This window comes from Pan paniscus, chromosome 7 (assembly GCF_029289425.2).
Source record: "Pan paniscus chromosome 7, NHGRI_mPanPan1-v2.0_pri, whole genome shotgun sequence".
Lineage (NCBI taxonomy): Eukaryota > Metazoa > Chordata > Mammalia > Primates > Hominidae > Pan > Pan paniscus.
Window position 1 is genome coordinate 62821217 of NC_073256.2, and position 15568 is coordinate 62836784.

At 44.7% G+C, this 15568-nt stretch overlaps 1 protein-coding gene, 1 pseudogene and 1 gene segment (V, D, J or C); 1 reads left to right on the plus strand and 2 right to left on the minus strand.

The window, feature by feature from the left end:
- Positions 1–6630, plus strand: LOC103786893 (proline-rich proteoglycan 2). Of its 2 annotated transcripts, XR_008955843.2 has the most exons (2): positions 1–3998; positions 6367–6630. XR_008955843.2 is itself a non-coding variant. In XM_057303001.2 (1 exon), exon 1 carries the CDS (start codon positions 650–652, stop codon positions 1388–1390), a length of 741 nt encoding a protein of 246 aa, XP_057158984.1. In that variant the 5' UTR covers positions 1–649; the 3' UTR covers positions 1391–5545. The 2 variants fall into 2 exon arrangements, 1 of the variants encoding a protein (XP_057158984.1); XM_057303001.2 differs by lacking the exon at positions 6367–6630 and having other exon boundaries at positions 1–5545.
- Positions 5812–8400, minus strand: LOC100979516 (V-type proton ATPase subunit G 1-like; annotated as a pseudogene).
- A 6198-nt stretch (positions 8401–14598) lies between these two features.
- On the minus strand, positions 14599–15280 carry LOC100978840 (immunoglobulin lambda variable 8-61-like). The segment is given in 2 exon segments: positions 14599–14925; positions 15028–15280. Coding segments are annotated over 2 exon segments (303 nt in total).
- Between the last annotated feature and the right edge of the window lie 288 nt (positions 15281–15568).

Here is a 15568-nt window from a genome sequence, read left to right on the forward strand (position 1 = left end):
GACTCTGCTGCTTGCTCCAGTGCAGAAGGAGATGACCCTCAGTTCTAGAAGATGGGGCTGGCTGAGTGAGTGCAGAGTGCAGGCAGGACCCTAAAAGGGCACCAGGGCCACCTCTGCCAGCACAGAGGCTGACACAGGGAGGGCGCAGCCACCCCTGCATGGTGACAGTGACTGGTGTTTCACATTTACCAATCCCTGCTTCTGGCATCTGAGGGTCCTGTGCTGTCTCCTCTGCTGACACCCACCTGCGCACCATCTCAAGGGAAAACACATACAAACACACAATAATAAAATAATGAAATGGCCCACAGAACCTATCTACTCGTTGTTGAAATTTTTATTACTTTCCTCAGGTTAGAAAATATTTCACCATTTGCTAACCTGCACAATGTGCACATGTACCCTAACACTTAAAGTATAATAAAAAAAAAAAAGAAAAAAAAAAGAAAATATTTCACCATTTGTTCAAATTACCTCCTGTATTATTTGCTGAGTTTTGTGGTTGTTTTCTTTTAGATACATTGGAAGTTTATCATTTTAATGAGAGTAGAATAATAAACAGTCTGAAATTTTAAGGAATTACATAAAAAGCAATATAGCCTTTTCCTCTTTCGCTTGCTGTCTCCCCTTCCCCTCCTTCTTTCTCCAAATGGAGGGAGTTCTTTTTTTCTTCTTCCATCTCATCTACTCAATAACGGAGCCGCTGCAGCCGCTGCACGCTGCACACACACGGCACAGTCCCTGGGTCCGGGAGCCAGAGCAGCGCCACTCGGAGACGGGATGGTTCCGTGGGTTGTGTAGGAGCACAGGAAAGCGGAGGCCGGGCCACACAGCACCGCGAACCCAGCAGCCCAAGCCCAGCGGACCAAGCAGCCACCCCCGGGAGCCGCCACTGCCTGGAGCAGTCACCGGCGGGAGCCTCCATTTCCAGGAGCCGCCACCGCTGGGAGCTGCCACAGCCGGGAGCCGCCACCGCCAGAAGCCTCCATCTCCCGGGAGCCGCCATCGCTGGGAGCCGCCACCTCCAGGAGCCGCCACGGCCACCGGGAGCCGTCACCGCAGGGAACCTCCATCTCATGGAGCCACCACCGCTGGGAGCTGCCACCTCAGGAGCAGCGGCAGCACTGGGACCCGCCGGGCCCCCTCGCACCCAGCGGCTCTGCAGGTGCCCTACACCCGGGAGGGGCCGAGGGAGCCCACGCCGCCGGCGGGACCGCAGGGATTTGCTGGCTCTTTCTGCGCTGAGGGGTCGCGGCGCGGGGCGGAGGTCGGGTGGGGAAAGCTGGAGCCGCAGGGAACGCGCAGGACAGGCTCGCTGGGTGTCGGCTCTAGCCCTCTGTCAGAGACCTTGGGACCCGCGCAATGTGGCAGTGGAAGGCGCAGGGTCTGACCCCGGCCGCGGCCGCCACAGCAGCTGATCTGTCAACCCCGGCCAGAGCCGAGCCGCCTGAGGCCTGCAGTGTTCTCCATCACCACTGTGATGGCATCCGCTTCCGTGACTGTCACTGTGCACCCTCCGCCTGTCCCTGGGCCCACGCAGGACCCCCAAGCGGGGCTCTGCACAGGCCAGGAGGGCTACCCAGGGACTGACCACGGGTTGTTCATGGGTCCTCACCTGCTTTTCCAGGTCCAGGGTGAGAGGACGAATTTGAAGGTAGAAGTCATAGAGTTGCAGGATGTGGAGTGCGAGGAGTGGCCCCGGGGAAGCAGCTCCAACTGAGGGTGATTAAAATCTGAAGCAGGCCGGGCGCAGTGGCTCACATCTGTAATCCCGGCACATTTGGAGGCCGAGGCAGGTGGATCACCTGACGTCAGGAGTTCGAGACCAGCCTGGGCAACATGGTGAAACCCCGTCTCTGCTAAAAATACAAAAAGTTAGCCAGGCATGATGGCGAGCGCCTGTAATCCCAGCTACTCGGGAGGCTGAGGCACGAGAATCGCTCGAACCTGGGAGGGGGAGGTTGCAGTCACCTGAGATTGGACCATTGCACTCCAGCCTGGGCAACAAGAGCGAAACTCCATCTCAGAAAAAAAAAAAAAAAAAAAAAAAATCTAAAGTAAAGAGGTCAAAGATTGGAAACCCCTGCCCCTACATCTTTCAAGAACTGCTTGGCAAGAACTGCTCGTAGTTACGGTAAAGATGCCTTGAGCCAGGATAGCAGTACATTGTTGCTGTAGCTGGTTGTATTATTTTGTTAAACATTTCCATAAAGATTTAAGAGGTGTACACATGTGTAATATAGGAAGGAAGGATGTAAAGTAGTATGATCTGGGGCTTCTCCACTCCTGCCCCAGATTGTGGAGGCTGCAGTGGGGCCTCTCCTTATTTGTGCATTGGTCTCTGTGCCACAACCAAGCTTCACTTCGTCTTAAATGTCAGCATATGTTGCTGCTGCTTAAATATTTTATAATTTCAAAAAATTAGCTGGGCGTGGTGGTGGGCGCCAGTAGTCCCAGCTACTCGGGAGGCTGAGGCAGGAGAATGGCCGTTAACCTGGGAGGTGGAGCTTGCAGTGAGCCGAGATTGCGCCACCGCACTCCAGCCTGGGTGAAAGAGCAAGACTCCGTCTCAAGAAAACTAATAATAATAAAATAAAATAAAATATATTGTATAATTTACTTATATAATTCTATGTGAATGTTGCTTATGTAATAGGATTATTTTGTAAAGCTTTCTGTTTAAATATTTTAAATTTGCATATCACAACCCTGCGGTAGTATGAAATGTTACTGGTTTTTTTTTCTTTTTTCTTTTTTCTTTTTATTTTTTATATTATTATTATACTTTAAGTTCTAGGGTACATGTGCACAACGTGCAGTTTTATTACATAGGTATACATGTGCCATATTGGTTTGCTGCACCCATCAACTCGTCCTTTACATTAGGTATTTCTCCCAATGCTATCCCTCCCCCAGCCCCCCACCTGAAATGTTACTGTTAACTTTCAATCATGTTATGCATCATAACGTTTTTTGTTTAATGAACAGATATGAGCAAAGCACGTTAATCCCGGTATCTTCTCTAGTTGTAGTTGTGTGCGGTTCTCGAGTGGCTGCACATGTGAACACGTGTGATTTCTCAGTGTACTGTACTGTGATTTGTTTTTATTGCTTGTTTTGTTTCCCCTCAGTGTCTGTAACCCTTAGTAGGCTCTGACCTAGTCAGGCTAGAAGAAGCATAAGGATCTTTTATTGCTTTGTGCTGGGTGAGGGCTGGCCCTAAACATCTGCCTAATCCTTTCAACGGGCCCAGGAAAAGCCAGACTGGCATCATGTCCACAGCATCGCTTAATATCGTTGGTTGTCATCCAGACACCTCAACTTGTGCTGCAGAGGAAATAAGTTCCTTCTCACGGATCATCATGATGGATATTGAAACCTCAGGGTGCAGAACTAACACCTGTTCATCATCGTGGATGTTAAAGAATTGGGTAACATGCCAAGCGGTAAGCCTTGGATGGGCCATGAGAGTATCCTCTAAAAAGCACGCAGTATTGTGCCCCTCTCACAACCAACACACACATGACCTGTCCCCTGGCACCCCCAAATTTAAGAGTGGATTGCAAATCTTTTGGAGACCATGGCCCTGCTACATGTAGAAAAACCTGTTCTGCTATTCCTGGGCCCACAATAAACCCAGAAATTATGTTTTGAGTTACTGTGATTTAAACTCCCTCTCTTCTTAAATGGAACAGCTCATTGGGGCTTTCTGGATCTGTTTCCATTTTCTTTAAAAGTAAATTGTGAGCATGCATTGTGGTGATGCAGAGGCAGGCATTCTGTGAGATACAAGCTCCAGAAGGATTCTCCTCAATGTGTCAGTGTTGGGATTCACACTTCCTAAATAAATCATCATTGTCTCCGTCTTCTCCATTAATAGCGCTCTTTCAGTGTGACATGGAAAAGCAGGATGGCATACACCCCACTGAAGGATGTAGGCGGAGGCAGATCTCTCAACCAGGCATATTGCTTCTGTACTGCTCTTCTTTTGCTCTAAGGTATGGGTTCCCTCAACCTCTTAGCTAGAGACCAGCAAATGTCAGGGAAGCACCCGGTGTCTGGCTCCCCTTCCAAATCAACACCAGTGTCTTGTTACAGACAAGAAGTCAGAGGAAAGGGCGGGGTCCCTGCAGGGCAGAAGCCTAAGCTACTATGAGGCACTCACAAGTGGCAGCTCCTGTTACTCCCTCTTAAATTATGTGGGAAATCTTAACGGAAGGGCAATGGGCCCCAGGAATACCTGCAGCATAGTGACCTCAGATCCTGATACTCACCATGAAACTCTAAGATACTGATTGGAAGCGACTTGTGGCTGCTGGCTGTGTGTGTGACTCTGCCGGGGACCCTGGCAGCCCCCCTGTAGCTGTCTTGATGCCTCTCTGTCACCCACATCATCTGCCTACTTAACGCCCAGCTCTGCTCAGAAAACGTTATGTCCTGTGTCGAGGAGAGACGACGCAAAATTCTGAAGTCCATTTCCCTCTGGCTCCTGGCATACCCTCGCTCCTTTTCTGAGCCCAGCTCATGGTGTGCCAGAGCCTGTGTGGTCCCCTGACTTCTGCACAGTGTAGAACTTTCTCCAATAGTCACAATGGCAAAGGGAGAACTGGGGGGCTGGCAGGTAATTAGAATTTCTCTCCCTCTCTCTTTTAATACTTTCATTTTGAATGTCTTATTTGTTCATGTGTATGTTTTAATTTAAAAAATTCTTTCTGATATTTTTAATTTTGTGTCATAAGAATGTTTTCCTCTACAGTATTTGTCATACCAGTTTATAACCACAGAAATGCAGGGATTTTATTTCTATTGGAAACATTACTACAGCTATGTTTTACTTTTGAACAGAATTTTTACTTGTATAGGGTGCTTACTAATGTTAAATAGTTTGGAGTATATAACATTTACATTAAGGACTCATGGTAGGTTAAAACCCTAAAGGGTAAGGGTTTTAAAGGAAATAAATATTCAAACTGGGTCTTATTGCCAATTTTGGTGTAAATGAGTTTGTGTCATTTCAATTACAAAGATAAAAGTATGCCATATAATTTATGTAAAATTTGTTTTTGTGGTGTACATAATAGTTATCAAGTCTGTTGACAGAAGTATATTTTAAAAGAATATACATGTGATGAATCCATAATATCTGAAACTTTGCTGAGATATGAGTGGGGCACACTTCATTGTAAATTATAGCAAGAAAAGAAATTAAGGAAAGAAGTTAAGAGAGTGAGAGTGAGTGGATATTCACACAATTGTGAAATGTTTACTAGTTACCTTTTGCGATGTAGTGTGGTTCTCATTTTAAACCTTGGAAGGTGAAAATGTACAAACTATAAATATGAATGTTCAAACACTGACAGAAATTCTAATATGAATTTAAAAATAACGAAAAAACAACAATATATTTTATCTTACTAATTATGAACTTGGTTATTCTATTATTCATTCTAATGAATATTTTAAGTGATGGTTTAATTTTATTCACATATAGTTGCCATTAAAAGGTTAACTCTCTCATAAAAACATTTTTTCTATTTTAACATTCTTTGCCTCTCATTGTTTCCTTTCTTGCATGACAGAGTCTTTACTTTTAAATTATTTTCAGTACACCAAGTAATAACATGAATTCTATCACATAGTAATTTTGATTAAGAGAAACTAACATCAGCCTAAGCAATTACAGCAGTAGTCACTGTTCTAAGCCTTGGAAGGAATGGACTCCTTTAAGGCTGGCTGCTGCTTCACACAGGTTACAAATAACTATTTACCACTTTTTCATTGACCTTCAAGAAAGTATTAGAGGAAAAATACTTAATCCCTTCCTTTCTTCAAAGATTGTTTTGTTGTTGTTGTTGTTTTACTAGATCTAAAAAAGAAAAAGTCAACATTGCTATATGTTACTTGAGCCAAAAGGCATAGGAAAACAGACAGCACATAACCATTAAATTCCTAAGAAACATGAAGTAAAAGGATGACACATTTAGTTCTATGTCTGCACAAGAAACTGGATTTGCTGCTCTCCATAAAGTGAAGGGACCAACTATACAACATACAGAAATAATTAAATGCCTTCTCATTAGAATATAACTAGAGCTTGCTAAAGTTTCTTATTTCATGAGGGCAGCTAAAATGCCAGTCCATGGAACAGGCGCTTCTCCTCCTATCCATTTATGCCGTAGTTTTCATGAATTTCTGGCTGGATGCCGCAAAGGCCAAGAGGTTATCCACACCCTCTTCCCTGTTCCGCTGAAAGTAGGTCTGGAGGATGGTCATTTTATCCTGGGTCTCCTCCACTTCCGTGCTGCAGCTGCCTTGGGATCCCAGTGCCACAGCTTCCTTGGCCTTGAACTCTTTCTCCCTCTGCAGGTGGCACTATTCAATTTCAGCCTGAACTGCCACTTTGGCCTGCTTCAGCCTCTAGTTCTTTTGGCTGCAGGCCTCTGACACCTTCTCAACGGCCTGCTTCTCAACCTGCAGCAGCTGCTGGATGCCCTGTGACTGACTGGCTACGACAGTGGTGCTTCTGAGACCAAGGCAAGTGGCCTAAATCAGTTCAAAGGACCCTGGGGTCAGCTGACCCACCCAACCACAGTCTGCACCTGCGCCCTGCCACCTCTCATTTCTTACAAGTAAGTCACCACCACACAGCAGAAATTTTATAAGTTATAGCACAAAGTGAGCACATTAAGTATTTTTAAAATCTTTAAAATATGTCTTATAAGTAATCTTACACAGTGTGTTACCTATTCATATGTTACATCTTAACAGATGTATTTGGACAATCAGATTTCCTTCACATTAAAGATGGTGTTGATATTTTTCCAAGAAGGTATTTTAAACCTGTTAGGGAAGTTTCTATAGTGTGGAACAATTCTTCTTTATAAAGTGATATTTTATGTATGTTATTAAAATATCAAATCAGAAACTAGATCAAGCTCTGGGAAAACACTTCATTTACTTTTATATTATTTATATCTGATGCCTACTATAAATTATCTGTGCTGTATCTGTGCAGATACTCTTAACTCATAGAAACAGATATTTCTGAATATACATTAAAACAGATTATCTTTGTACGCTAACATTTATTTTAATAAAAGAAATTGGTAAGAACAACATGTTACATGTTGGCAAATCTAAGAGCGCTCAGTTTGACTCTCCATCATAGCACTCACAGAATTTACTCCTGTGCTCACTAGACACAATTTCTATAAGGAGAAAGTCTGTTTTATTCACCAACATATAGCCAGCATCTGACACAGGAGTACGTGGCACAGAGCAGGTGTTCAGTAAATATTTGTCAATAATTGAACAAACATTTTCTCCAGCAAGTCAAAAAAAAGTGACCTTAAATAAATGGAACGAGAATAGCAACTGTTTTATTATACAACAAAAGGAGCTTTTTGCAAACATTCTAGGATTACTTATCATCAGTAGGTGAAGAGTGCAACAAAAGTAATTTCCTCCAAAAATAAATAGATTCTCATAATGGGAAAAAAAAAGATAAACAGTGACACTTTATTCTACAAGCCTAGTAAGTAATATTTACAATATAAACTAATTTTAAACCACCAGAATGCTAAGTAAGGCAATTCCAAAACTATTGTTTCACAAATTTACTACAGAACGCATTCTCGTTCTGACAACACTCCTAACCTTAGATGAATATACTTTTTAACAACGTTACTGAACTCATAATATAAAATGTCTGATCAATTTATCATTTTTATCCTTGAATCTATGTTAGAGAGTTTTAAAAATAAAAGAAACATATTAGATTCAAGTCATTTTTAAAAATTGTGTGACTTAAAACAGCTATTACATAATTAATACATTTGGAACAGCATTGATTGTTTTCGGATATATGTATTTCACATAGCATTGTTGGAATGGTGGCCACAACCTGCCAGCTCACACGGCTTTATCTGCCCCAGATGCTGATGGCCACCACAGTCACCACTGGGCCATGCAGGGGAAACTCCAGTGCCTGGGTTTCACAGTGCCACTGCCAGACCACCTGCATGTGCGGATGGCTGACAAGGAGAAAGCCTTGGTAAGGTCATCCTTGGCCCAGCCAATGCCACAGGCTCAGGCTCCTGCCTCTGCTCCCCGCTTCTACCCCGAGGAGTGTGGGACATGGATGCTGCCCCAACCTGTAACATCACACCACCCAAGAAGGCAGAGGTTAGGTGCAGGGACATCAGTGGTCCATGCCATGAAGGAAACTTCTAATGAATTTGTAGTAAAATCTCTTATCTTCTAGGTAGAATATGTGACATTTTTAAATTAAACAAATGAATCTTCATTTTGAAATATCGTTATTCTTTTTGTTATTTCTACTATGATTTGACAGTATTCCAGGTTAAATTTGTTCTTAACAGCTCTGTCAGCAGCCGTCATGGGTGGTTCTAGATTAACATAGAAACAGTCCTAGTATCTCACCTTGAGGACTAATGCTTTTCTCTATTCCTTAGTTGTTTTTAATGGCTCATGGTTCTGGATGCCTCCTTCCCCCCATTTGAGCAGCACAGCAGAAAGAAAAAAAAAAAGGCTGCTGGATACCTCCTTTCCAGTGGCCCACAAGGGTGTAGATGAAAGTATAAGGCAGGGGACAGAGTGGAGGGCCTGGCTGGGTAGGGCTGACCCAGGAGGCTGATCCAGGGGTGGGGCACCCCATCTAGGTTAAAGACTCACTGTCATTAAGACACTAGGGAATTATAATCTATTTCATTAATTTTATATTTATTTTTATGAAGACATTGACTGAAATTAATGGGAAGTTTCTTCAGCATTTATTGAAATGCTTATTTAATATTTTTATATTTGAATATTTTGCAGATGAGGTCAATGCTTCAGTGACCCCATCCCCCTACTGCTCTCCAGCCTGAGCAATGAAGCAAGATCTCAACTCTAAAAAAAAAGGAAAATATTGCAACGGGAAAGGGTTAATAAAAAGGCCTTGAGGTGGCTGGGTGCAGTGGCTCACGTCTGTAATCCCAGCACTTTGGGAGGCTGAAGTGGGCAGACTATCTGAGGTCAGGAGTTCAAGACCAGCCTGGCCAACATGGTGAAACCCCATATCTACTAAAAATACAAAAATTAGCCAGGTGTGGTCGTGGGCACCTGTAATCCCAGCTACTTGGGAGGCTGAGCAGGAGAATCACTTGAACCCAGTAGGTGGAGGTTGTGGTGAGCCAAGATCACACCGCTGCACTCCAGCCTGAGCAACAGAGCAAAACTCCATTGCAAAAAAAAAAAAAAAAGGCCTTGAGGTAAATCCACTGTTTCCACCCTTATGACTTACCCTGTCTTTATAATAAAGGTATTATATTATTCTTAACTTATTATAAACATTTAATTTTATTTATTTTGGCTCTGTTAATTTATTTTTATCACTGATCTTCATGTTTGAGTCCCAACACCTGCTAGGCAACATGACATACTCCCCCATTTCCAGCATCTTCCAGGAAACCCACAGAGCCAAGGCTGGTGCCTTCACTGAGTCATGAAGAAATGAGGATGCTTGTCTTATTTTCCCACCTAAAATGTCTTAGATTTATCCCACACCTTGGCAATCTCACATGGTCAGGGGCTCAAGGTCATGAGCAGCACTAATGACTGGGTCCACTGGTGTCTGGCTCCCCTCTCTGCCCTCCAGCCAAGTTTATTCCTGTGACTCTTAGAGCAGCCTCACCCCATGGTTTTCTGTTCCTCCAGGAAGATTATTTTAAAATGAGTGATGGTTCATCGCTAGTATAGAGAATAGAGCTCTCTCCTGCATGTGGGTGCTGTATCCAGGGCCCAGACTGACGCCCTCTGAGCAGAAGCATCTCCGTATCACTCCTGGACCCTGAGCTGGGCATGGCCTGAACCAGCCTCTTTGGGCCTCCTCCAAAGTCTCCACTGAGAGATTTTTAGCTTTAAACAAAACATTTCTTCCTGAATAACCATGAACAGAGTGAAAAGAAATGAGAAGTGAACTGATTTAAAAGTTAAACTGAAGAAAATGGTACCACATTGTCAGATCCATTTGGGAAAATCAGTTGCTATTTGAAGATCTGACAACAGAAGTCACCCCCTGAGCTGGACTTGGTCAGAACCACTAGCGGGGTGACTGCACCAGGCAAGGGGAAAAGAGAGTAGGTTAGCGCCTCACTTCCCCATGGGTCTGGGGCACTGTGTAAGCCTGCAAGCTGCTACAACAATAATAGTAAGCCTTGTCCTCAGGCTGCAGCCCAAGGATGTGCAGAATCCCTGCATTGGCTGAGGCATCTTTGGATCCAGAGAAGCAGATGGGACCCCAGAGCCCTGTAGCTTACTAGAGTTTGAGGAGTATCTCAAGAGAAACCTGGGAGGACTCCCTGGCCTCTGCTGGAAGCAGTACATTGCAGTCACCAACACTGAAGCCCCACTGCTCAGGGTGCAGGTGAGTGTGGCTGATGCTCCAGGCAATGCAGTGAGGGAGGGCACTGAGTCAGCACAGGCTGGGAGAAAGAACTGCAGACGCAGACTCACATGGGGGCTGGGGCGGGGCCAGGGTGAAGTCCCTTGGGGGTCTGAGCCAGAGGGGCTGACAAGCTAAGGAACTCACCCTGGACAACCAAATTCTGTCCTCACCTGTGCAATAATGGTGGAGCATGAAGAAGACAGTTGTCCAGGCCACAGTGGACACAGTACTCTTGCCTGTAATGAAGGCTGCTGGTTCAGGCCTCTTTTTATCTTTGTTGCTCTGAAAGAGGAGGAGATGTTTATGCAAGTGTGTTCTCCTCCTGGTGATCTCTGTTCCACCTGAGAAGACAGCTGCAGTCTGACATTTATTCTTTAGACACAGGAGGCTGGTAGGTGAGATGCAAAGTTTGTCCCATGGGAGGATCAGACAGGAAGCAGATACTAGAACCCTCTACAGACTCTGCTCCTCTCAGGGAGGACACAGTGCTGAGTCGTCATAACAACACAGGCACCAATGCCCAGCCCTTGGGAGTTTGGAGGGTAGCGCAGATGGCATGCAGGACCCTGAAGGGGGCACATGGGGCCCATCACTGCTGGCACAGAGCCTGACACAGGGAGGGTATAGCCGCCCGTGCATGGTGACAAGTGACTGGCATTTTCCATTTACCATAGATCCCTGTTTCTGATATCTAAGGGGGCTGCGCTATCTCCTCTGCTAACACCCTCCGTCCACCTTCTCAGAGGAAAACCTACACAAGCAAACAATGATAAAAATAATAACAATGCATTTACATCACCAATCTACTTGCTGAATTTTTGTTTTGCTTTGTTTTTTGAGCACCATGTTGCCCATGCTGTGGTGCAGTGGCAGGATCTCAGCTCACAGCAGGAAGTCTCGACCTTCCAGGCTTGAGCAATCCTCCAATCTCAGCCTCCTTAGTAGCTGGGACTCAGGCACAGGCCAGCATGCCTGGCTAATTTTAATTATTTTTAATTAAATAATTTTAGTTACATTTAAATTTAATAATTTTCACTGGAGATTAGATCTCACTATGTTGCCCTGGGTGGTACTGAACTCCTGGGATCAAGAGATCCTACCACCTTGACCTCGTAAAGTAGTTGGGATTACAGGTGTGAGCCACTGCATCTGGCCTGAATTTTTTTTATTTGATGTCCTCAGATAAGAAAATGTTTTACCAATTTTTTTTTTGAGACAGAATCTTGCTGTGTTGCCCAGGCTGGAGTGCAGTGGCATAATCTCGGCTCACTGCAAATTGTGCCTCCCAGGTTCAAGCGATTCTCCTGCCTCAGCCTCCCAAGTAGCTGGGATTACAGGTGCTCACCATCACACCCGGCTAATTTTTGTATTTTTAATAGAAATGGGGTTTCACCAGGTTGGATAGGCTGGTCTCAAACTCCTGACCTCAGGTGATCTGCCCGCCTAGGCCTCCCAAAGTGCTGGGATTCACAGGCCTGAGCCACCGCACCTGGCCTGTTGTACCATTTGTTCAAATTTTCTTTTATATAATTTACTAAATTTACTAGTTATTTTCTAATAGATAAATTCAATGTTTATTTTTGTCTACTGAGACCAAAAAATAAGGATTTTGAACTCTTTGTAATACATTTTATTTCATTAGTTGCAAATTTGGCAATTCTAAAATTCATTCTAATAAATTTTCAGTACAATGTATTTTATTCTTGGTAGATATTCATAGCATTCAAAACTTTTAAAATAAATGAATTCTGTCTTTATAATATTCATATCCATTTTTATTGCCTCTGTTATTGAATTGGCAGAAATTCCAGGTTAAAATCTTGCACAATAGCTGTATCTGTAGCCATCATGTAGGATCCCAGATTAAAATGCAAACAATCCTAGTAGTTTTCCTTTAGAAGTAATGATTTCCTCTAGTCTAAAAATACACAATCTGTAAGAAATTACAGAAGTATATTTCATTTCTTACTTTCTATGTTATTTTCATTAAGGCAAGAAAGATAATTAAACTTAATGGGAAGCCTCATAAGCATTTATTAGGAAAATCATGTGTGTATTTCAATTTGAATCTTTTGCAATGAGAAAGAAGCCAACAAAATGACCTTAAGAAATCCCCATCTCCCACCCTCTCAACTGATCCCACCTTTATCTCTCTGGGTCACTATGAGGTGTCTTCTCCACTGATCCTCATGTTTGAGCTCCAACACCTTCTAAGTAACCTTGACCCTCTCCTTCCAGGATTCTTCCAGGGCACTGACAAATCAAAGGCCAGTGTCTTTTTTTTTTTTTTTTTTTTTTTTGAGACAGACTTTCACTCTTGTTGCCCAGGCTGGGGTGCAGTGGCACAATCTCGGCTCACTGCAACCTCTGCCTCCCGGGTTCAAGCGATTCTCGTGCCTCAGCCTCCCAAGTAGCTGGGATTACAGGAGCCCGCCACAGTGCCTGACTAATTTTTTGTATTTTTAGTAGAGATGGAGTTTCATCATGTTGGCCAAGCTGGTCTTGAACTCCTGACCTCAGGTGATCCACCCGCCTCGGCCTCCCAAAGTAGGCCAGTGTCTTAATTGTGTGATAAGTACACGGGGTAGTTGTTTTCTTTGTCCTCATAAACTGTCATGGATTTCTCCTGACCTGGATAATAAACCGCACATTTGCAATCTCAACACAGCCATGAGACCAGGGAGTCAGGACTAAAAACTCACTCAGGTGCCAGACACAGGTAGGGCTGGTTGGTTTCTTTTCACAGGGCTTCCTGTGCAGGACAGTCTTGAAATTTGCCCTCAGGTGTGTTAGATCCCCCACAGCACCTCCTTTATCTCACTGAGAGGTTCTCTGAGGTGACCCCAGAACCCAGGTAAGTGGAGGCAGCTCCTGGATCTAGGGTGGCCAGGAGACAGACTCAGGGGAGGGGAGCAGGGAGGGAGCCTGAGGTCGGCTCAGCAAAGCTCAGCCATGCAGTCACAGGTCATCCCCAGGTGGCTCCAAGTCTTTGTCACTGCTCAGTCCTCCTCATCTTGCCAGCGTCATGTTAAGAGACACTGTTCAGGACAAGTATATATAGGTTCTGAGTGGATCTCAGTGGAACTGTGATCCGCTGGGATAATCTGTGATAAGATGTAGAGGATGGGGAAGGCTGATCCCTATGTCTTACAAAGATCCTAAGAACCAGAGCTGCAGGTAGGTCAGCTCAGTGAGAGGGAGAAGAGATTCTGGAGCCAATCCTACAGGAGATGGTCTCTAATAACAGAAATATTCATATGAGCTACTAAATGTACCCTAAGAAAACTTATGGTCTTGGAAATTCCTAAAGGGGCTTATGTCTTTTTTTTTTTTTTTTTTTTGTAGTGATGGAATCTCACTATGTGGAAGAGGATGGTCTGAAACTCTTGGCCTCAAGCAATCCTCGTGCCTCAGCCTCCCAAAGTATTAGTTATTACAGGCATGAGTCACCACACCTGGCACCTAAGAACGTATGTTTTTGGAAATTCCTCCCATCTCTGTCTGCAGAAATAAAGTTATAAATTTGTCCATGGCTTGAGATTTTAAGTCTGTTTCTGAGCATTCTGGAGGTTTTGAATGGGAATTTAGGAGAGGGGGGTCATGGAATATTACCTGAGATCATTTTAAACAGAGATTCCCCAGGAATAATTTCATAATAATAAAAGTAGGCTCTTCCCAAATATTAATGCTAACAAAAATCTCATGTACATCTTGTTAAATACAAATTACTAGGCACCAACACAAATTTCTGATTCAGTAGGTCTAGGTTGGAGACCTACTGAACATTTTTAACAAGGCACTTGGCAAGGCCCTTACTTCAGTAATAAATGAAATACTAAATTGGTCTCCATGGACAAATTAATGAATGAGCATATGTCAGTTGATTCTCTTTGAATAAGAAGAGTCTTCCTGGAGCACAGGCGTCTCTGTGACTCACCATGAGTTTACATATTCACGGAAGCGTCACACTGGGGAGATGGACACACCTTGGGAGAGACTGGATAAGGCACCTGGCAGTGAACCCTTGCACAGGACACTGGGGCAAGGAGATTCCCAGCTCATGGTGTTGACATTCCCACCCTCTCACCTTCTCTCTTGCTTCTAAGGGCTGAATCTTTCTGAGTATGTAAAGAGGTTTTAGTTGCACCTCCTCATGGGTTTAAATCACTGTGGAATTGCCACTACCCATGTACAGCACACAGTAATGATCCGAGTCATCATCTACTGAGTCCCCGTGATGGTGAGGGCAGCTTTGTTCCCAAGGATGGAGCCAGAGAAGCGACCAGGGACCCCAGAAGGGCAGGTGTTTGGGCTGCAGATGAGCATGTGTGGAGCCTGGCCTGGGGTCTGCTGGTACCAGCTGGGGTAGTGACTGGTAGAGACTGAGCCAGAGCTCAGGGCACAGGTGAGTGTGACCGTCCCTCCAGGAGACCCTGAGAGTGATGGCTCCTGGGTCACCACAGACTGAGAATCCACCCCTAAAACCAACAAGAGAGACAGAGTTATGGCCATGGGGATAAGGGTAACCTGGATCCTGCTTTGTGTGGTCCCTCCAGGGATGAAGAGTCCCTTTCCCTGACCTGACCCATAAGCAAGGAGCCCAAGGAGAAGCATCATGCAGGCCATGGTGGGGACAGTCACGTGGGCCAGGCTTCTCCACTGGGGTTTGTTGTCCTCAGGGCCTTTTCACGGCTCTACAGACCCAACAGGGGAAAAAGTTATTTATGCAAATCAGCTTCCCCTCCCTTCCTGCAGCAGTTTTCACCCTGCTGTCCCCTAAGAGAGACCTTGAGAGAGGCAGATGCTGAGACCTCACACAGACCCACGACCACACAGGGCTGAGACACTGAGGAATGAGTGTTGATGCCTCTCCCCAAATCAGCTCTTCCAAGCCCTTGGTGACCTCAATCCAACTTTCCTTCTCTGGAAAGCTCAAGGGCTGAAGGAGGGAGATAGGTGTTTTCTCCTTCCTGCCACATAATCTTGTTTATGGCAAACCTAACCCCATCCTTGGGAGCATTTTCTTCCCTCCCCAGTGAAATGATTGCTGCTTTCTTTGGGAGTGAGTAGCAGGGCCTCCTTCCTCCAGCAGAGGGCACACTGGGAATCCACAGAGCTGTG